The 23810-nt window shown below is 39.3% G+C and overlaps 1 protein-coding gene and 2 pseudogenes across 1 annotated transcript; 1 reads left to right on the forward strand and 2 right to left on the reverse strand.

Annotated features, from left to right (window-relative positions):
• Positions 1-200: 200 nt before the first annotated feature.
• Positions 201-11761, reverse strand: LOC121236171. Its single transcript, XM_041132701.1, is given in 9 exon segments — positions 201-475; positions 650-771; positions 1696-1850; positions 7826-7939; positions 8175-9598; positions 9888-10269; positions 10956-11170; positions 11173-11446; positions 11607-11761. Coding segments are annotated over 7 exon segments (2556 nt in total). The 5' UTR covers positions 11390-11446; positions 11607-11761; the 3' UTR covers positions 201-475; positions 650-722.
• Positions 11762-12211: 450 nt separating this feature from the next.
• Positions 12212-17324, reverse strand: LOC121235598 (annotated as a pseudogene).
• Positions 17325-20722: 3398 nt separating this feature from the next.
• LOC121236177 lies at positions 20723-23694 on the forward strand (annotated as a pseudogene).
• The last annotated feature ends 116 nt before the right edge of the window (positions 23695-23810 follow it).

The following is a 23810-nucleotide window of genomic DNA, read 5'->3' on the forward strand; positions in this document are numbered from 1 at the left end:
TTTTTAAAAAAAATGTTTATGATAATTAAAAAAATACATGAAAAAAAAATGAAAAACTGAAATGCACTATTCGGGACAAAATTTCTGTGACTGTAGTACCACTCAATTGTTTATTATATTTTGTATAGAAATTTGAAAAAAATGCAATGATAAGATAAGATGAGAATTTTGTGTTTTGTCTCACCCCCAAAACACAATCATGAGCTATAATAGATTTTTGCACATGCCCACTTCCGACTCCCTGCTCCTTATGCAAAGGGTACCAGTAGAAGTAATCAAATTACACAAAAACATCTTTTTTTAGGGGGAGAGAAAATGTCAATAATAAGCACGAGACAACAAAGAGGCCATAAAAAAAAAAAATACAAATTGGATTGCTATTTGAGATAATACAGACTAAAATCACAGCTACATATTGTACATGAATGAATATTGGAACTTCCTTACTCTGAATGCCCCAACCGCTATAGCCTACCTGTACTGACAAATAATTTATTAAAGATCCACCACAGAAACTCAGCAAAGAACAATATATAAATAACTGAAACTATCGCCATCCTTTATCATATAAGTCCACACCTAAGATTTCAATAAAAAGTGAAGGGAAAAAAAAAAAAAACTTAAAAGTACTGGGTCACATATGAGATACCTGATTAAAGAGAGCACCAAAAAGGTGCAACAACCTAGACTACATCCATCGCCAAAATATGTGCATGACGAGATTAACTGGGAACCGGTTGAAACACCCCTTTAAACTCATCATAAAACCATCTGCAGAACGAAATTGTTCTCCCATTAACAAGAGCCAAGATCAGCCAATTCATTCTTAGCTAGAAAAAGTTAATAATAATAATAAATTGCCTTTATTTAATACCATAGTACTAATAAACAAGCACTGGATCATCTTCATTCAGCATGGATTTGCAGACACAGCACATCAAGGACAGGACCCAATCAGACAGAGGGATTGTGATGGGGCAGATTTCATTAGGTCTGTGCCCTGCCCCATCGCCAGTGGAGCAGGTTATAGATCCATTCAGGTTTGGAGTTCGACTTTCCCAAATGTGGGTTTGGGCCAGGGACAGGTTTCAATCTACTCTGCCCCATCAAACCCTGAATAGAATTAACTATGCACGAGAGGTGGTAAAATGCTTACAACCAGAATTCAAATAGAAAACCTTTAAAAAAAAAAAAAAGAATATTCTCCTTAGAAACATGTAACAAGAAGTTGTCTGAAGAAGAGACTCACGATAAGCATCATCTCACTCTAAACAATAATACTTTAATTATCTCATCTTTTTTTCCTGTTGATAGTGAGATAAGTTAAAAGACCCGAACTGTTCAAATAAACCCATAACCTTTATAGGTGGATAGCATCAAACTTTTGCTTTGAGTGGAGTAAACTAATCCACATCATCACTAATACTCAACAGGGGATTAACATAGCATACTTTCAGCAACTTTCATTACACAAAAAGTTGTCAAATTTTCCATGCGTGTATGCACACATGCAAAACCATGCCATAGAAATATTTTTATTTTCTCCTTTAAAATGAAACTGTGATAAGTAATGAAGCGATTGTATGAAGAGTAAGAAGTGACTTCTCTGCCACAAGTGCGGGTGCATTAATGAAATTTACGGGGTATCAACCACTGAAAAAAAAAAAAAAAAGAGTAAAAAGTGATGAGACATACTTGCACAAGAAAACTGGCTGTAGTCCAATTTTTGCATCCATTCCTGCCTGACTTCTTCTTTCTCTTTCTTCACTAAACATAATAGGAGGGAGAACTTCACACGGGCCTTGGATTAAACCAGCCATTATTGTGCTTTCATGGTTTGATTCATATACCTATAGCAGCATAATGATTCATATGAGATTTCATGGAAAGGAAAGAGAGCAATATTGGACCATAACACACTACACTAGATGCAATGATGGAGGAGTATACTACTTTTTAATCAAGTTCGATGTTGCTCTGGGTGCATCCCTAGGACCAAAATCTCATAAGGTCACCACACAATTCCACGTTGATGAATAAGTTTTTTTTTTTTTTTGATAGGTAAAAAGAAGTTTTATTGATTCACGTAAATAGGCAAAGCCCAAGTACACAGGAAGTATACAAGAAAAAGCCTAATTACAAACTACGTGCTACTAATAGTAGCATACAAAACATTAAGACTCGTTCCATCCCATACAATGGTAGAGGCCCAGAGCAACAAAGTATGAAAGAAGAAATCCCTAAAACTGTCCGGAGAGCGTTCCATATCCTCAAAGCAGTGGCCATTTCGTTCGTTCCATGTACACCACATTAAACATAAAGGTACCATCTTCCATACAACAGCGATTTGGCGATTGGCCCTAATCCCTCGCCAAAAAGACAATAGATCTATCACTCTCTTAGGCATGACCCATGCGATACCAAGCCTCAAGAAGATTGCATCCCACAATACCTTAACTACTTCGCAATGAAGAAGGAGGTGATCCGCTGATTCCCCGTTATGTTTGCACATGTAGCACCAATCCATTATGTAGAGTCCACGCTTTCTTAATTTGTCAATTGTTAAGATTTTACCATGGGAGGCCAACCAACCAAAGAAAGCAACCTTGAGTGGGGCATTGCTCTTCCAAATGCTCTTCCACGGGAAAGCATTAGGGGAATGGTTCGTCAAGGCCTACAGTATGAACGAACTGAAAATTTCTTGTTCCTTGTGCATGCCCATATTAGTCTATCCTCCCCTCCAGCCCTAGGCTTCATCGCATACAATAATCTGTAGAAATCAGTGATGGCTCCCACCTCCCAATCCTGAACAGCTCTGGTGAATCTCACGGACCAATGAATGGAATCAGCGGTTCTACACATATTATCAGCCACTGAGGAGTCGTGGTCGGACGCAATCCTATACAGAGAGGAGAAAGCAATTTTCAAAGCAACATCCCCGCACCATATATCATGCCAAAACCTGATTCGCGTGCCCCTTCCCACCATAAACCTACAGTTACCGAGGAAATCATCCCAACTATTCCGGATCAGTTTCCAAACTCCCACTCCATAGGCCCCTCTAACATCTTTAGAGCACCACCCTCCCCAGACGCTCCCATATTTAACATCTAAGATATTCCTCCAAAGAGTGTCCCCCTCCTGATGATAACGCCATAGCCATTTCCCAAGGAGTGCCTTGTTAAAGATTCTCAAATTTCTTAAACCCAACCCACCGCAAGACAACGGAGTGCAAATTTTATCCCATTTGATCAGATGAAATTTCTTTGCATCCTCTAGCCCTCCCCATAAGAAATCACGAAAAATCTTCTCCAGTCTATTCACCACCCCTGCAAGAATAGGGAATAACGAAAGGAAGTACATTGGAAGATTGGATAACCTACTCTTAATGAAGGTGATTCTCCCGCCCTTAGACAAGTAAAGTCTCTTCCATCCCACCAGTTTGCCTTCGATTTTCTCAATAATCCGTCTCACATTACCTTAGATTTGTGAGGGGCCCACAAGGGGAGTCTGAGATACTTCATAGGTAAGGATGAGACTTTGCATCCCAATATGGCAGCTAATTCATATAAGTTGTTGACCGAGCCAATAGGAACTACTTCTGACTTAGAAAAATTCACTTTAAGGCCAAATACAGCTTCGAAGCAAAGTAGAAGTGCCCTTAAAGAGCGTATCTGATCCAGATCCGGGTCGCAAAAGATCAGTGTGTCATCGGCGAAAAGAAGATGAGAGACTGTCAGTCTTCCATGCGTAGAGCCACCCATCGAGAAACCCGAGATGAAGCCCCCATCCACCGCCCCTTCCAACATTCTGCTCAATACATCCATAACTAGGATAAATAATAGTAGGGATAGTGGATCCCCTTGTCGCAATCCCCGAGAACTGTTGAAGAAGCCTTCAAGAGTGCCATTAACCAATACAGAGAATCTGACAGTTGTAATACAATGCTTTATCCACTGACACCATCTTTCCCCGAAGCCATACCTACCAAGGATATACAACAAGAAATCACAGTTCATATGATCAAATGCCTTTTCCATATCCAATTTACACAATATACCTGGAATGCCGGTTCTAACTCTGCTCTCCAGGCATTCATTGGCAATGAGGACCGAATCTAGTATTTGTCTTCCTTTCACAAAAGCATTTTGAGACTTCGAGATGATCTTCTCCATGACTACACTCAGCCGCTTCGCTAGAACTTTAAAGATGATCTTATAAACCCCACTTATCAGGCTTATGGGACGGAAATCATTCACTTTCACCGACCTCACCTTCTTGGGAATGAGAGCGATGAAAGAGGCATTAAGGCTCTTCTCGAATTTCATAAAAGAGTGAAATTCACTAAAAACCCTCATTAGGTCCTCCTTAACAATATCCCAATAAGCGTGGAAAAAAGCCATTGGAAAGCCATCTGGTCCCGGTGCTTTATCTTTGTTCATACCTTTAAGTACACCAAGCACCTCATCTTCTTCGAAGGCCTCTCCAACGAAGCCGCACTTGTGTGATCGATGGTGTCGAAAACAAGCCCGTCTACCTTGGGCCTCCAAGAGTACTGTTCTGTCAGCAGCTTATCATAGAAGTGGACAATATGATCCTTAATAGCGTCTCTACCCAATAAAACCCTGCCCTCCTCATGCAGAAACTCTATGGCATTGTTTCTTCGATGAGAGTTTGCAATTCTATGAAAAAATTTTGTACACCTATCCCCTTCCTTCAACCAAAGTGCCCGAGATTTTTGCCTCCACGAGATTTCCTCCAAAAGGGTATTTTTCTAGCTCAACGACTACTGTCATTTTTCTTGCCCTGTCATCAACCGATAGAGCCTTATCCACCTCTTTCTCATCCAGTTGTTGTAGTTCCTTAAAAAGTTTGTCTCATTGGTCATTGATGTTCCCAAAAACTTCCCGATTCCATATTCTTAGGTCATTCTTTAATGCTTTAAGCTTCCCGGCTAAAACAAAACTAGGAGTGCCCGTGAGCTGATATGAGGCCCACCATGATTTAACTTTTTCTATGAAACCATCCACCTTCAACCACATGTTCCCCCACTATCAAGTAGAATGGGGAAATGATCCGAACACAGTCGAGGAAGCCGTTTTTGGCATAAAGTGGGAAAATGGGCCTCCCATGTCGGAGAAACAACGAACCTATCCAATCTCGACTAGGCCCTTCCATTTGACCAGGTGAAATCCCCCCTTGCTAGAGGGAGATCCACCAAGTCTAACTCAAATAGAAGAGCTGAGAAATCAGCCATAGCTGAACCCGTGCTAGAGTCCCCTGATCGCTCGCTCGAAAACCGAGTGATGTTGAAATCACCCCCGATACACCACGGAAGATCCCACCAACTACAGAGGCCAGCTATCTCATCCCAGAGGAGTTTTCTGCTACTTTCTTCATTCGGCCCGTAAATACCTGCAAAACCCCAATCGAAACCATCATCCACATTCGAGAAAGTATCTTATCCCACAACACCAAGATACCCCCTGAGGCACCCTTAGAAGCAAGGGAAGTCCATCCTGCATAAGAGCAATTCCACAAACTTCTGATGATGTGCCTATCAATCAATTTTAGTTTCGTCTCCTGCAAGCAAATAACGTCCGCCTTCCAATCCCGTAATAAATTCTTCACTTTAAGGCGCTTGTTCGGGTCATTCAAGCCACAAACATTCCATGATAGAATCTTGGGCTTCATGGATCGCCAAGATTCACCCTTTCCTTGTGACGCCCCCTGCTCGCACTACCCTCCCGTGCATCATAGTTTATGGAGCAGGCAAGTTTCTTAAGCTCCCTATCCATCTTCACTGCAGATCTGGCCAGCAGAGGCTGGTTTGCCTTTATTGCGATGAAAAGAGCTTGCAACTGGTCCTCATAACCCTCACAGGTCATACCTAAGAAATGGCGCATATCGTTAACCTTCTGAAGGAGCCAATCATGTTGCAGATCATCCAAAAGAGTTGCTGGTGGCAACGAACACAGAGGACTAGGCACATCGCCGAGTTCACACAGCTGCACATCAGCCCCTAGCTCCTTACACGCTAGTTGAAATTCTGACCCATGGGAGGAACCTGCGTCCAAGACCCTCCCATTATAAGAAGAATCATCCTCTGTGCACAAGACCTTAGAGAGGGTCTCTGAGAGGCCTACAATTTTAGTTAGCCACAAGGAAGCTTCTGGAAACTCCCCCGAGGCTGGTCCAGATAAGGCCACCAGCCCCGCATCGATAGCCCTACCAACTGAGGACAGGGGTTGCTCGAAAATGGAAGCCGTAGGGTCGAAGATGACCATCGGCCCACTCTGTGACTGCGGTGAGGTGTCATTAGCCCGGGAACAACAGGCGACGTCAAAAACGGCATTCGCAGGAGGAGATGAAGCGTTATGGGCCAACTGATGTTCCTTTCCCAAGCCAAAGAAGCCACCGGCAACCGTCGACGGGTTCTGTGGCGGTGGGCTGGTCGGAGAAACCACTGGCAAGGAGATTCGCAGGCCGCAAGGAAAGGGCTCGAGGACCCTTTCCTGCCATTCCACCCGAGGGCTAGGGATTGGGCTTGAGACTCGAGTTTGAGCCTGTGAGGCAATTTGTTATGTCTTGGGTTGAGGCCCGTTGTCTTTCTGTGGATTAAGGAGCAGACTGGGGCTCTCAGGCCTCCTTGAGAGTGCGCCCAACCCAACCCATCCATACCAGAGGGCCCTTTAAATCCACATATCCGTGCCTTTTCATCCTCCCTTCTTTCATTGTCAGTGTGATTTGAAGGACCCGACGCCTCTCTGCCGAGTCCCATCACCATGCTCAATCCCAGGTCGATTTTATTCATTAAAAAGGAAACTTCTTCTTGCACTCCCGAAAGTCTAGCTCTGACAGCCCAAAGAATGCCTTCAACTTCACCCACCTTTTTACGTCCGTCAGAATGCCCCTCTAGAACTGCTGGGCAAGGACCATTCAACTCACCTCCGCTGGGTTTGTTTCCTCTCGGCACCATGGAAGCAGCCAAGATAGAGGCGTAGGAAGCTGGGGGCCTTGAATCCGAAACAAAGCCAGAGCTCCCCTCCCTACGCATACCACCCTCTGGTTGCGAAACCACACGTTCGACCACCTTTCTGAGATGATGGGCAAAACCCTCCCAGCCACACCCCTTAGCACCTTCGGGGACAATCAACGAGCCCCTTCTCTTGCCATTATTGAGCTCCTTCAAAAGCAGGTAACAGCCTCTTGCATTTCTGAGATGCTGCAGAGTGAGTACCCCATTACCCACCCTCAGCTTTCTGAAGAAACCTTCGCGCCGATGGGAGTCAATGGCTTCCTCCACCATTCTAACTATCCATGAGGCAACACCCCCGTTAATGAGGAGAAATAGGGCCATGCGATGATTTCTCTCAGTAATTCTAAAGTTATTTGCACCCGTCTTCGAGAAAATAAACGTTTTCGATTCTACCGTAAACCGACAAACTTCTTCCATCATATTTTGCGAGAAAATAAAAACTAAAAACGAGATAAAGGGTAGAGGAGAGAGGAAATGGTAAAGGGTAAAGGGTCAACTCCGGCGAGGAGCGCTGGAGAGGAGGTTGCGTGCATGCATGCAGAGAGTGTATAGAGTGCAGAGAGCCAACAATCCAACTACAAGAGATTTCATGACCAGCGGCTGCAAATACAGACTAAACAACAGTAGACTATCCTTGTAAGGAAGAACAGCCATATCCTAGGAAAAAACAATGGTAGACAAGCAAAACCAATATATGTTGATGAATAAGTTAAGAACAAGAAAGAATATATAATTTTTTTGATAGGTAAGAACAAAAAAGAATAGATAAACAAGAAAACTGTTCACCTCATTGCTCTCAGGGCTACAGGGGCGTCCAACATTCTCAGGCAAGTCACCAGGAAAGTAGCATCTTGTGACAATAACCCACTTTGATCCAGTTCTACCATCCTCCCACATGGACTGCAGTCAAAAACAAAAATCAAGACTTACTCCACATTATACCCTATAGCAAAAATGCATTTAAAAGATGCAATAAATGATAAGGAGCTCCAAAAGAGAACAATCTACAACTATTCAATACAAAGTTGTAACCAAGAAAAATGGATTGTATCAGACATAAACTAAATTTAATGATGGGTGTAGGTGCACAAGTATTACAGCTTGAACCATCATAGAATGCCCAAAATGTGCTTGCCTGAAGCTTGGAGGGAATCAGTTCGCCGTGATTGGAACGAAAAAGAGCATGATCCTGCAGTTTGTAAATTACTCCACTGACCCTACAAGATTGGTAGAATGATTTCCCGTCTAAAACATGCACAACATCGCCAATCCATTCAACACCATGCAAACCATCTGAAGGAGATCCCGAATGTTCACTAGCCCCACTAAAATTTGGCAAACCTGCAGAAGGATTTGCCTGTGCAACAAGTTGGTCATATTGCTTGGTATCATCTCCAGAAATATGCCCACTATTTTGTCTGATTTGAGAACTTTCTGGTTCTTTGATAGTGAGATCACTGTCAGAACAATACTTTGATGGAAACTCAGCACAGTTCAACGGGTATGTCCAATCAACAACTTGTGAGTTGTGCAAGGGTTGGGGATGGTCAGATTTAGCAGGAGGCTCTGTTTTTTCTTCTAAGGATCTCTCTTCACGTGTAGATAATTCACAATCTTTGATCTGTTGAGAAGAATTTACGCTTGGTGTGCCAACAGAAGGAGAAACACAGGCTGCCCCAAAGATTGTCGATGGGATATTTGGGGGCTCTTCAGAAAAAGGTTTTTCATCCACAATTGTACTTTTGGATGCAATGTTATTTCCATGAGTTTCTCTAGCATTGGGAATCTTTACATCAGATGCTGACTCAGCATGATTGGTGCCTGCAGTACCAGTATGTGCAGGACTCTGTAGACCTGAACTTCCATTTGCTGCCATCTTTTGCTGATTGACCTTTGGATCTACAGTTCCCACTTTCTTCTCTGAAGATGACACCTTTATGGCCATGTCAGAAGTTACGTTTGGTTGATTTGTACTACTTCTCATGACGCGACCATATTTTGGGGGCAAAGGTTTCCCTTGGGTTAATGCCAAGCACCTCATGCAATGCCACTCACCTCTGGGAATTCCTTTTTGATTAGGCTGCAGACACTTTAAGTGATATCCTTTCTCACAAGCATCACAAAGAAGTACATTATCCACCTCATTGATTGTTAGCTGGCACGTTTGGCATGTTATAGCCTTGTTCATGTAATCCCTCGATGGAGGAGTCCATTTAGGATGTTCAGGACGCTGTGGCTGTAATAACTTCTGAACAAGCTTAGCAACTTCATTGTGATTATTACTAGTTGAAGGGCCTTGGACAAAGCTCATGCCCTGCAGAGGCGGATGCATGGTAGGTGAATTCCCAGGTGCTGTTTGTGTTATAAATGGCCTAAAGCTCTGATCTCTTGCTGCTTGAGGAGCAACTCGTGACATGCTCACATCGACAGTTCCCTCGACCTTTGCATAAGTGTGATTTGGAACCTTGTATTCTTGTCCACTTTTAGCTGTAGAGGCAGATTGGGTTTGTATGGACCATGTAGGTGCATTCACCAGTGAATGATTTGCGGAAGAATTTGCTGCAAACAGAAAATATAAGAAATACAAATACTTGTAACATGAGCATCAGGAAAGTGACATCAGGGTAGTTCTAACGAATTACTAGCTAAAAAGATAAAATGGGGATATCATGCCAACGACATGTCATGTATATTATATGTGCAAGAATTCTCCAGGCAGGCTTTCCAGGATAATGTTTTTCAGTTCTTTTATAGAATAACAAACATTAAAACTCAGAAATCTTAATATTATTATGCAGATGAAGTGTATCTCCATATTTCTCCATATTTCAAAACAGGGGAACGTTACCTTGTAATTGCGATGCATAAGAAGATCCATTTGATCCTCCATCCAATTTGAACTGTACTCTTTCAACTTTAGGTAATGGTACGGAAGTAGGATCTCTTCCTAAATGACTGCTAGATGATCCTCTAGACATCATAGCTGGTCTAACTTCGTTGGTGGGCATTTGATACTGTAGGGATGAAGAAGTTGTTGTTGTAGAAGCATGACCTAAAGGTGAAGCTGAGATGCCTCCTGAAGAAATTGCCGGATGACTTGGTTTATCTGATGGAAAACTCCGCAGAGTATGTGAAGCCCCGCGGTTTTCAGCTAATGTACTAGAGCTTGGTTGCACGGGGTGAGAAGTATATGTAGAAGTATGAGCAGCAAAATTCTTAGATTCATCCATCTGGGGGGAAAACAAGCATCATGGCAATCCATCATTTTCTGCTGTATAATTATCTTCACTAAATACCAAAGCCTACAAAGCAGTATGCCTATTTGGCAGCACTGAACTAGCTTTGTGTTTGTATTTCAATATCAAAGACAGTATAAATATAAACCATGAGACCAATAGAGGTATACTACAGTATAAGAACACTCTTCTGATTGCATGCCGATTTACAAATAACCTCTTTTCTACAATACCCATCTGAACAAGGATACGTCTCTTTGAAATAATCCAGGGCTCAAAACACCACCTTTACTTCATACGCAACATCTATCTCTGCTATATTCGTTCTTGGAGTTATCGCCGAGGACAAGATCCTCAAACTAAGTAAAACATTCTCAATAGCAACACCCGAACGAAGGTTTTAGAATTTTTATTTTTTTGGATTCTAATCTTATATTTTTTTGAGCGTAGTTTTTTGGATTCTAATAATTGAAACAAACATGCAAATTCAGGATTCTAAAACGTAAAAAACAAACCCAAGACTTAAAACATCAATTTCATAAACTCCACTACATTTCTCTAACAACTAAACAGTTATAACACAATAGTGTTATCAAATTACGATATCACTTAAAAGGAGAACTGAACACCAATCCAGATTAAACGAAACCGCATCCAAGAGATAAAATCGGAATCCTTACCTTTCTCTTGGCATTGTCAAGCTTCTCCTTGATCGTCAATTTGGGAGCTCGAAACCCTAGCCTTTGATCCTTCACCTTCCCATTAAGCCCCAAATCCTCAATGACCGTTCCAATCGCTTCCCTACCCACCACATCCTTGGGCGCCAAGGCCGCACAAGCCTCCACCAGCTTGGCCCTGGCCTCCGCCATCAAATCCACCTCAGCCTCGGTGGGCTCTTCCCGCCTCGCATCCTCGCCATCGTGGAGAGCACAAGTACGATCTCCGCCACTCTCTTCAGCTCGTGGCCCGGGCCAGGCTCAATCTTGGCCCTCTTGGTCGACCGGGACCCCAAATCCCCGTCTCCCCCGCCGTCCTCAATCATCCCGTTGTCCCCAGTCAAAACCGCCGACGCTTCGGTTAATTCCATCGGTTCAACACCCGCCGTCTGATCCATTGTTTAGAGAGGAAAAGCCCAAGACGACGCCGTTCCAGTGGATATATTCCAAGAGACCTGCAAGAGAGGGGTCGGAGGGGAGGGGTTAGACATGCGGGGGAAGAAAGGGAGAGCGAGAGCGAGGGAGAAAGAAAGAGAAAGAGAAAAAGAAGGGTTTTAGGGGGATTTTGAATTTGTTTTTGTATTTTGTTGTAATTAAGGTACGTTAATTAGAAACCTTTTTGGCGGGTAATTTAGGAACGCAGACAGAAAGAGATAGAGAGCTATTATTGTGTATGTGAGTGAGAAATAGTGCGAAGAGGTAAGAGTTTTGTGAGAGAGAAGAGGCGCGGGTGGCTGAGCAGACCGATATTGAGAGAGAAAGACAGAAGGGTTATTTGGGAAGTACCAGTTACGTTGTATATAAAACCCGGTTCCCAGTTACAAAACCGGGTTTATGGGAAGAACCGAGAGTACAAGGGCGGAGCGTCCCGTGACGTGTGAGTTTTGTTTCGGGGATCCGCCCGCGGTCACCCTCTATTTAGTAGTGGGCCGATGCTGAGAGAACAGTAATTATATTGGTGTCCAAGGCCCAAACTTCCCCAACAAACATTTGTAGCCCAATTGGATCTTATATATGAAATAAGAAAAAAATGGTTGAGTTGAAAGCCCATCCAGGTGATTTGTGCTCGTCCTGTCCGTACCATAACATATAACACAAAAATTTTATGTGCGATTATTTTTGCGTCCTTTTCTAATGTGATTAGTTGCATTATTTTTTTTTAATAATTGTTTTGGCCAATCACATTAGTAGAGTGCATAAAGAATATACAAAAATAACTATACGTAACAGAACTCAAAAATTTAGATTAAAAATTTGAATTTAGATGTAGAGTTCAAATCTAAAACTTTGAAAAGCTTAAAAGCTTGTTTGAATTAGGTACAAATTCAAACCCAGATTTTAATATATGATCAAAATAAGGGATTCCAAATCCTCCTCCCCAGATCCATCCATCCATCCAAGTGCACCATAAAAAGGTTTTTCCAATTTGTGTGTCGTTTCTGCAAGAAGTATATTTCCCCTTCCATCTTCTTGTTGCCTCAGCCACTAGACGTTACAAATTTTGTACAAGCTATCTTTTATGCTATATGATTGAACAAACTCACAAATCTTGAGCAAATATTACACTAACAAGCTCGTTAAAAGAAAATACACTAACAATATAATAATATATCAGTGTCTACTCTGTTCACGTAACATTAGAATGCTTGGTCGTAGCAAAGTGGCTGCTGCTAAGATGGTACTGTCCTGGTAAGGCTAGATCGCTGCAAACTATAACCCTTGAACATGTGCAGACAATTTCAGCATTCTCAAGTGTAAAACCATGAGGGAGAGGCAAAGGAATTCCTCGCCTCAGGTGTAAGTTCACATACGGCAACAATACGGTTTTGATGAGAGTTGACATTACAGGCTGAAAAGATCAACAATTCATGAAATATATAGCAATTAGAGAAAGTAAGGTCCCTCTATTTTGGTTAGAGGGTACAATAAACAAGAAAAAAAACTGCGATTGTTAAATGCTTTTATTAGACCACAATGAAGTTAATGAAAAGAGAACAAGTCAAAGTTCCACAAAGCACAATCCAAAAAATATCTTATTAGTGAATGAGCAACTAAGACTAGGAAGATCCAGAACTAAACTATTTGGGAACTAAATTGTTCTCAAATATTCTTATATTAGTTCACTACTATTCACAAACTATTCACTACTATTTCATTATTATTCATAAATTATTTCACTACTATTCACAGATCAGCTGAAATTAGTATCCAAACGGAGAGTTGTTGGGTTAGACCCCCAGGCCACCATGTTCCGTAACTTCTCAGCATGTACGATTGTTTGATATAACTAGTCCAAGTTTCTATGCCACCATGTGAACGTATGGCTGAATCTCATGATAAGAAGACCATATAAAATCCTATTAAGTATTTCAGAAAATCAATGGCAAAAATTTTTGTCACATTTCAGTTCCATTAAATTCTCCAACACCAATAATTGCCAGAGACGGACACTGTCCAAGAAGACACTAACCTGAAGAAGATGTATTTGCAGGTCACCAATCTCACTCCATTTCAAATATGTGGTGAAATCTTTCAATCTGATACTACCAGCTAGATTATTCCCCAAGATTTATGCAGAGCCGGAGGTACTTATCTCCTGCACCAACAAATAGCACCTATACTGATTCTCATGAAGAGCACAATGATCTTTGAATCTTTCCAACTTTATACTTTCGCCTAGTATGTGAAATGATGTTTTTGTATATACTTGATATGGTGATTAAAAAAAAGACCTGACAGTCATACCAAGCTTCATTCATTATATTTTACAATGGCATGTGAAAAATTATAATAGGATGGCATGAACTTGTCATATAGATAAAGACTTAGATATAACGAGAGAAGAAAAAAAAAGAGGAAGAGGAAATAAATGGGTAACGGCGTGGCAAATAAAAACTAAAACTTCTAGATACATAATTTCCAATTAAGTTTACCAATGAGATGCAAGATCCATGACATAAATTGTCATATCTAAGTTAATAACAGCATCAATGTCATCCTTTGCAACTTTTATTATTGGTGGAGAAGATACAGATATATTAAGATTCATGTCATCATTTGGGTACTGCTTGTACAACCGAGGGGCAATGTATCTTCCTGACCACAAAAAGGAGCATTAGTTCTGGTGCCCAGCTTCATAAAATATAAAGGTGTAACTAAGGCGTGCTCAAGGTGAATTGGGGCTCAGGATTGGAACAACTCAAGCAACAGTTCAGGTCCTGAGCCCCAACTCAGTTTCAATCAAGCGTCAAGCAAAGCCACTGTTACAATGTCCCACTTTGACATTGTCCAATTCGACAATGTAGAAAATGCAACACATGGCTTAAAACTTGTTATTTTTAACTGTACTTGAAGAAAAATGTGGAAAGCAAAGAGTTGACAATGAAATAACTTACATCAAAGTAAACCAATGATGCCGAATTAAAAACATCATCTTGTAAAGAGATCTGGACCATCTTGGCTAGACTGCTGCAGGAAAAAGAATCCTTCCAACCTTTATGGTTATGGTTTGAAACTAAAACTGCATCCTTTGATGTGACTACACCATTAATGTCAAATTCAATGGAAGAATTACTCAACACGGGGTTGTCCACAAAAGTAACGCTCAAAACAGCAATGCTATATACTGGGATATGTTCTGGAAATGATTGCAAAAAGGAGTCAAGCTTTATTATCCCTTCTCTGATTTTATTGGAAACAGAACTTTCAACTGCAGATGCTATTTTCGGTTCAAATGCATCCACTGCCCTGGGATAAAAGTAGGAGACTTGAGTGCATAAATGGTTTGTCCGCCAATTGGAAAAATGCATAAGGACCATGAAAGTAGAGGACTTATATGCCCTGAACAATAAAAGAAGATAAATAATATCGACCAACTGATATCTTTAAAAGTTACCGACTGATGTCTTTAAAAGTTACCGTGATTAAAGTGGGAAACATTCCTACTTCTATGACATATAGACCTTGAGCTTCCTTAAAACTTAAAAAGTAAGCTCTTCGTTAAGTTCAACTAATGATAAATGCACATAACACTATGAAACTAATTTAGCAGAGATTTTAAGCACAAAAAAAAAAAAAAGTTGTTAATTTAGCAAGTCTACAATTACATATGGAACAAGCTTGGGAATTGCATGAATGCTGATAAGTTGCTAGTATCCAAATGATTTTTTTGTTCCTTCTTGGATCGAATCAGGGATTGAAGTAAAGACCATTGAAACTCTTTTGAATATTCCTTTTGGCATTTTTAGTCAAAGAAAACATTTTTAGATGAACGGTAGCAAACAACTGTGTTATAGGTATGCATTTTGCAAACTCAATTCCTAAACAAGTTAAGGGAAACCATTTCCCCTCAGTTTGGACACATAAAAATTTGTTTTCCAATGAGGTGTAAATCCTGCTAAACTCTATACAGTTAGTAGATTTCAACGCAAGTCACAAACCACAGCTAAAACTAACTCCTTCTCAACTAGAATATATAGGAAATTAAATGTTTATCAGCGGACTGCAATTATATGAAATGATTGCATACCCTTGATAAAGCCAAGATGCACCACCATCCAACTTTATTGAGATATCTTTCACATGACACCCACATTCCAGCAAATGGAGCTTAAGCTTTCTTTCTTGGTTCTCAAGGGTTGCAGTTAACCCCACCACCATACCTTCAATGCTTCAGGTGCCACTGCAAATTTGAGCATGAGGTGGCAGTATTCTTACACTACTTGGTTGATTCCAATTGCAATTACGGATAAAGGGGATGCATCTGTTCAGGTATATAATTAGGTCTCTTTTGCTTTGGTTTTGCTCTCATTACTGTAAACAAAAATATATTTATAGCTGAATCATGGTTACCAAAGAAACTTCCTGTTTACTATTGCTTCTGAGAAAGCCAAAGGTCAGCGCGAAGGCTCAAGACTTGGTCGGGCGTTGGCGAAACTCTGAAGTCGCGCCGCCGAAACTCTATGAGCTACAATGTTGAGCCAAAGGGGCCAACCGCCCTTATCTCAAGCGTAACTTTAGATACTCTGCAAAAAAACAAACAAAGGAAAACCCAAATGTGTGGGGGCACTAGAAAGGTGCTTACTGCACTTCGAGTTCCAGCAAAAAATAGTCTGTTTCCCCCGAATGAAATCATAAACTCGTCTAGGATTTCTGTTAGGTTACAAAAAATATATGGAAGACAATGGTCCCATGATCAATATCCTCGATATCTTATTGCGACAATGTGAAAAAAAATTTATCTCGATTCACAACATAATCAAAATTATGTTATATAACAGAAATCCTAAACAAAAGCATCTTTAGCAATCATAGAATTAGGTGGATGGGCTAAATAAAACGAAAAAAAATTCATAGTGTCATACGAGGACATGATTTCATGATTTCAAGTATAAAAGAAAATGGTCAGATATGTAATGGTGAACAATTGAAACAAATATGTTCACTGGCCCACATTCAAAAGAGTGCACTATTTTTAGCAAAAGTGTCGAGAGATTTTTTGTGTTGAATTTACTTTCTCAACAAGCAGTTTTGTTTTAAGACAATACCACTCTCTCCGGTACTAACGTATGAAGAAGCAATATCGACCTGATTAATTGTAATATTTGAAAGCAAATATGGACTTTGCCAATAAGTCAGATTTTCACAATCTTTTCAATATCAGGCAGTTGAAGTGGAATAATAGAGGAAACAACCTTGTCTATTAGCAAATCCTTTGCAAAATCAAGACCCTTCTCGAATATTTGCACATAAATGAAGCCTTCCTCATTGGATTGAATATGGGTGATTGTAAGCAAGAGCGAAAGTGATAAAACAATGAACAGAGTAGTTGGTGCCATTAATTTTGAGGAGAGACCCATATGAGAAAGATAAATATTCAAACTATAGGATAGAATTACAAATTGAGTAAACTCGGAAGAGACGTTGGTCATAGATAACAAAGAACATCATGCTTGCCGAGTTTTTGGATGAAAGTCATCACAACAACGAATTTTCCCGATCTGCTTGTGAATAATCCCCGAAAACAACAGGTCGACATCATTAGAGGTCGTGGAGAAGAAGTCAGCTAGCTAGCTCGTTGAAGTTTTGGAATTTTCTTCATTAAAGTCCCCAAATAGTTGCTCAGGGCTTTGTAAAAGATTATCTTGGCTGCTAACAACAAGACCCACACATATTCACGTAGCGTTCTGAAGCATCATCGTTACAATCAAAGGGGTCTTCTCGGGCGCATCTCATCTTCAACTTGGCAAATCCGCAAAGGCAAGCATCCTCGCGTAATATTCGCATCCGATGAAGCTTTTGTAACAACTCCAAAGTCCACCAACGGGGGAACTGGTAAATTTTGGATTCAGTAACGGTAAAATTGAAAAGAAATACGTAGCTTTATCACACGTATCTTCTTAGGTTTCGTTTGATTAGTTAATTTATCTCAACTTATTATTATTATTTTTTAAATTTTAACATAAAATATAATAAATAATTTAATTTTTTCAAATTTTAAAATAATAATAAAATTAAAAAATAATATTCTAACAATATTTTATTATCTCAACTTAACTTAATTCAACTCAATTCAACATTTAAACGCAACCTTAATTAATGTCTGTTTGATTATTTTTGAAAAATAAACACAATATTTTTCACAATATTTTTTATAATCAATGATTAAAATAAAGAAATTTTTATAAAATAATATTATTTTTATATGATATTTTACAATAATATCATTCATTGTAAAACATGATTGTACAATATATTATGAAAAATTATTATGTATTTATCATTTTTCTTTCGGTAATCATCCTCGAATCCAAAATGAATTTAAGAGAATTTCATTAGACCCGTCAAACCAAGTGATGGCTAATTTTGTAGACTTTCTTTACCATCATTTTTCAGTTTTTTAATGATATTGATTGCAATGAATTTTAAAACTAAATGAATCATTCCAATTTAACTACATTTGCTTCAGTAAAATACTCTAAGTAAACCTAGCTCCCATTGTTTATTTTCTCTCCAGACTCCCTATTATCCCATCCAGAAAAAGTTTCTGTTCACTGAGGGATGGGCTTGGTGCTTCGGCTCCACCCACCTCCCCTCCTCGTCGGCCACGGCCTTATTTATTTCTATTTAACTTTGTCTATTTCTGATTAGTTTTCTAGTTTTTTCCAGTTCGCATCGTTCAACTTTATCAATCTGCTGCTTTTCGACAACAAAGGGTTGACACGCGCCCCTCCAACAGCTTCTCTAGGTGTCGATCATCCAGATGATGGAAGAAGTCGGCTCATATGTGTAACGCATATACCTCATGCCGCGCGTGAGATTCACACGCTGCCACACCTTGGAGAGCTCTTTGTCGCTTCGTGCAGCAATTTCAGGACCAGCAGTATCGGATTTTCTAGATCCGACTGTTCTCTTCACTCCAAATGTGGCACATGACCTGCACACGCCGCCACTGCCAATAACGGCACTTTGCCGGTGATTTGTCACAATTTTCATTTGCTATGTTATGTTCCTGCTTTCCCAAACTAATGATCGAGTGAAAGTGAACGTGAAAGTTTCTTCCAGCTAGTCTAGACTAACAAGTTGCAGCACACAGCCCTTTACTGAGGCTTCTAGTCACAATTCTATAGTCTGTTTATTAGACTATATAAAAACCGTCACAAAGTGGTCTCTCCTTGTAGGAAATAGGTGGGAGCCATACTTTTGGCTCCAGATCTATCTTTTTCTTTTTCGTGTTATGATATATTAGTTTAGGAAGACTGTAGGGGACTCTCACCCTATTAAATATTGTATCTTATAACTGCTAGTTTATCTATGAATGTTCTACTTTGCTGAGAACAAAAAAACTACATTTGGTTTATGCTCATAAATAAATAATAAAAAATTTCTATTATAAGTTGGTGTATAGTACATATTTAATAAAAAATTTATATGATATAATTTAATTTATAAATTTTAAATTTTAGATAAGTTATAAAAAATTATATTTTCATATGACATAATTTGATTTGAAAAATATTTTAGAAAATATAATAACCCATATAATTTTTTTACTCATTATTCCTATGCCACACACCTGTTAAGAAAAAAAAAAGATTTTTTTTGCATCAAAAAATAAAATAAAATTAAGTGTATGGTAGATGAATGACTATTAGAATTTTTTTGATTCATTTTTTTTTTTTTTTGAAATGATAATTTTTCTAATTCATAAACTATATATTTACTATATCACTAGTACACATACTTCGCTATATTCTAAATAAATATATTTATTTACTTTGAGAGATAATAAATTGCCAACATTGCCGGAGAAACGTCGCCGGTTCAGGTTGTTTTGTGGTGTCATGCCTCGCCTCCCATTCTAGTGTGACATCTTTTGGAATCATTTCTTCCTTACCTATAATTTGTTTTCTCGATACAGTTATTTCTATGTTCATTGATTCGCTTTCAATTCAATTCGATCCCCAACCTCATCCCATCAAGATCGTGTAATTCTCATATGCCTTACCCATTCATGACTATGTTCTCCTAAACTTGCCATTCTTCTTCTTCTCTCTGTAATATCGGGGTACTTTTGTTCCAACTTTTTTAGGGCTTCGACCAAGTTTCGCTCTTCAATGTTATCGATTGAGAATTATGAACTTGTCATGTTTAATACTGAGTTTGCTCATGCTTTAGTTTTCTAGCCTGTAATTTTAGATTATCGAGGTAAAACTTAGCTTCAGAGATTTCTGCAGTTGGAGTTTAATCTGTGGTTTTCCATAATTCTTTAGATAATTGGCAACACTTACAAACAAAAAAAATCTCGACAATTGGCAATTATCTTGACTCGAATCATTTCCCTTGTACTAACTTAAATTTTAACTTTTTTTCTTTCCCTTTTGGTTTACTTATATATATATATATATATATATATGTATGTATGTATATCATGTATCAACGTGCATAGATATGAATATGTATATTCTTACACACTGGTTGAGGATTCATCTATACCATTCATGTAATTGTGTATTGCCCAACGGCAATGGATAAAGGTTGGTTCAATCGATACCTCCTCTTTTGGCAAACAAGAGGGATGTGACTGTTTTATGAAACGACATGCTTTGTTTTGTCAAATTTCCTTGCGTTTTTGCCAGAGCTAAGCTAGTGGTGTCTGTTTCCAGGACTATCAAGCGGGTAGCATAGCTGGTGTTGCATAATATATTGTCTACTTGTTTCTTGGTTGCTTAAGTTTTTGTGATAATAGTTTACCAACAGTGGGATTCGTTAATTCTGCCACAACACGGTAGTGCCCTTTATGCGTGTCTTGAACTTTAACTTTTACTTGTGCCAGTAATGGTGCTATGAATTGGAATGAATATGCATCTTCTTGAAAAGTTGCTTGTGGCTGCTGGCTGAAGGTGGCCTTACATTGACAAAACCGCTTATTAGTTGGTGACGAGTTAATAACTAGCTATAAACAACTAAATAGGCAATGTTAGGCTCTAATATTTTTGTGCCTTTACGGGTCTTAGGCTGACCACTTCTGTAAGATTTGTTAAAGTTTTATGAACCCAATCTAACATTTATTATGCTATTATCCTTCTACTTTACATGTCAGTGCCTAAACATATATTCATATGCACTCTATTTCGTCATTTTATATGAGTCTTAAATGTTAAGATGGTTTTGTAGTGTGTTTGTGGTTATCATTTGCTGAAATTCTTTTACCATGTATTTGTGTGAGTAAGTTTTACTCGATTAAGTTATCTTTTATCTTTCAGGGCCAATGGCTTCGTCTGCAAACTCATGGATGAAGGAATATAATGAAGCATTAAAACTTGCTGATGATATCAATGGCATGATTTCTGAACGAAGTTCGTTTCCTGCATTGGGAGTGGATGCTCAGCGTTATGCATCTGCTTTACGGAGGAAGATCACAATTTTAAGGACTAGACTTGATAGCTTACAGTCCCTTTTGTTGAAGCTCCCTGGAAAGCTGCCAATGTAAGTTTTCTTCTTTTAGCTGCAATTGATCTTTTAAGTAAAGAAGTGGCTTTCACTACAAAATAGATTTAACCAAACCACGCCTTCCTTTTTCTTATGCTCATATTGTTTCTATATTTACAATATTTTTCTGATACAGTAATGTGCTATTCTTTTGCATATGTTGCCACGAGGAAGGTGCCCGTGTTAATAGTTATGGTGTGCTGGTGATTCATATGATTCTCTGGTGATGAGGAGTTCATTGCTTTGATGGGTTTTTTTTTTGGCCTTAAATATTATGCATTGTTATTTTAAGAAGGATTTGATCTACTTATCTCATGTTCTTGCTTTGGAAAACCTATAGCCAAATATAGCAAGTTGATATTCTTCCAAATCTCAACTGTTTTACTTACTCGGATATCATATCGATGTGAAAGAAATAAAAGAAGTCAAGTGTGAGTGAAAATGCTAACTGGTTGATATTTTTCTGTTGTACCATAGAAGTCTCACCTCTTAAACTCTGGGTGCGATATTATGTGCTGTCGGGAAAGTTCATGACTTAAAACTGCCAGTTGCCATGCTCTTCCATGAAGTCTAATGCATGTTGGATTGTAAACTAGAAAAGAAAAGGATAATGAGGAATTGGAAAAGGTTGCTTCAAATGTCTGGGTTCTCTTTTATTAGTTTACGTAATATCCTTTTTCTATCAATCACCTGCAGTGTGTATCTGTGATAATTAAAGCTTATGTTAAGTATCTCAATTCCATGTTGTGTAATCCCAAAAGCCTTGAGGTTGCTGATTTAGCTATTAAGTAAGAAAATTCCGTATCTTGTTGGTACCCCAGTTCTTCACCGTCACAGTGAAAAGTATACTTCCTCTTTGATCAAGTTGGCAATACTTGCTTATCAGTTTCTTGAATTGACATTCCAAATAAACTTCCTAATTGTTTGTTGCTGAAGTTTATTGGTTTGCTCGTGTTGATACACAGATCGGAGAAGGAGATGACTCGTCGTAAGGACATGCTTGCAAATTTGAGATCAAAAGTTAACCAGATGGCTTCGACATTGAACATGTCAAACTTTGCAAGCAGGGACAGCTTGCCTGGTTCTGGAATGAAGCCAACTGATGCTGTGAGAAGAACAGTTGGCTTAGAAAACTCTGGTCTTATTGGGCTTCAACGACAAATTATGAAAGGCAAGTTGATAATCAAGTATTGAGATTGTTATGAGGTGGCTTGAATTCAGATTGAACAGTGCATGTGTCGTAGGTTCGCTCGAGCGGAGGTTCACTCAGCTCGAGCGAAGTCAGACAGAGAGCTTCACTCGACATTCGCTCGACACTCAGCTCGAGCGAATTCGGACAGAGAGCTTCACTCGACATTCGCTCGACACTCAGCTTGAGCGAATTCAGACAGAGAGCTTCGCTCAAGTATCGCTCGACATTCAGCTCGAGCAATATCCAAGTCAAAGAGCTTCGCTCGACCCTCGCTCGACACCCAGCTCGAGCGAGTTCAGGCAGAGAGCTTCTCTCGACTCTCGCACAACTGTTGGCTTGAGCGAAGTGCAGAATATCTACGTTCGCTCGACACTCGCTCGACGTTCGCTCGAGCCAATGTTCACAAAAGTGAATTCTCACTTTTCCTATAAATATCAAACGGCGCCCACTTCTTGCCCAAGGACTTCAGAATTCATTTGGCTTGTTTTTTAAGTGTTTTCTTGAGAGAGAAGTCTAGAGTGAGTTTGAGAGATAACTTCCTTGTGAAGTTTTGTTGTATTAATCTGTACTCCATCTCTGTTGATAGTGAAATCTTCGATACCGACCCCACCAGTGGACGTAGGCTCATTTTGAGTCGAACCACTTAATTCTTGTTGTTCTTTCTGTGTGATTGTCATCAATTTCTTTCGTTTAGTTCCGCTACAATACTTCGAGTTAGTCTTAGCTACAGTGATTCCTAACAGAGATAATGTTTCTCTTTGTTAGATGGTATTGCTTATGTTTTTGCAATATTGACCTTTATGTGATATGCTTTTGAAGCAGAGCAAGATGAGGGTCTTGGAAAGTTGGAGGAGACTGTTGTAAGTACAAAACATATTGCATTGGCAGTTAATGAAGAGCTTGACCTACACACTAGGCTGATTGTATGTATTTTATCCTGTCTTATTGATTCGTTTTGTTAGTGCCTTCTCTATTTTTCCCTTTATATCTTTGAGTGCCATTTAAAATTAATTACTTAGTGATACAAACTGTGTTGCTGTGAGTATTACCATTCCTTGCTCTTCCATTTGCAGGATGACTTGGGCCAACATGTGGATGTTACAGACAACAGGTTACGGGTAATACACTCAGCTGCCACTTTTATTAACTAGCACCACAAACTCTTGTTTAGCAAAGTGATGCGATTGCAGAATGCAAAATAGAACAAAATAACTTCTGTAACGGCTCGTCATAAACTGAGGTTTAAAGTCATCACTCAATACAATTTTTTTATACTCTCTCTCTCTCTCTCTCTCTCTCTCTATATATATATATATATATAATTCTTTAATGTGGTTGAATTTTTAAAGATGTTTCTTTTGTGGTCTCTGCTATTGTCAAAACAGGTGGTTCTGAAGCATTTGGCAATTTTGAATAAGCGCACCAAGGGTAGTTAGTTGCTCTTGCATGTGCATGCTCTTTTCAGTTATTGGGATCGCCGTTCTGGTTGCTGTCATGTGGTTGCTGATCAAATATTTGTAATAACAACAACGGCCAACCTCGCCATCTTCTCTCTCTGTGTAATGTTTTGGTGAGAATTGGCTTGTATTGTTCGTATGATGATTCTAACAAAATATTTGACTTTATTGTTTTCCTGT

The sequence above is a fragment of the Juglans microcarpa x Juglans regia genome, chromosome 6D, assembly GCF_004785595.1.
Source record: "Juglans microcarpa x Juglans regia isolate MS1-56 chromosome 6D, Jm3101_v1.0, whole genome shotgun sequence".
In the NCBI taxonomy this organism is placed as follows: domain Eukaryota; kingdom Viridiplantae; phylum Streptophyta; class Magnoliopsida; order Fagales; family Juglandaceae; genus Juglans; species Juglans microcarpa x Juglans regia.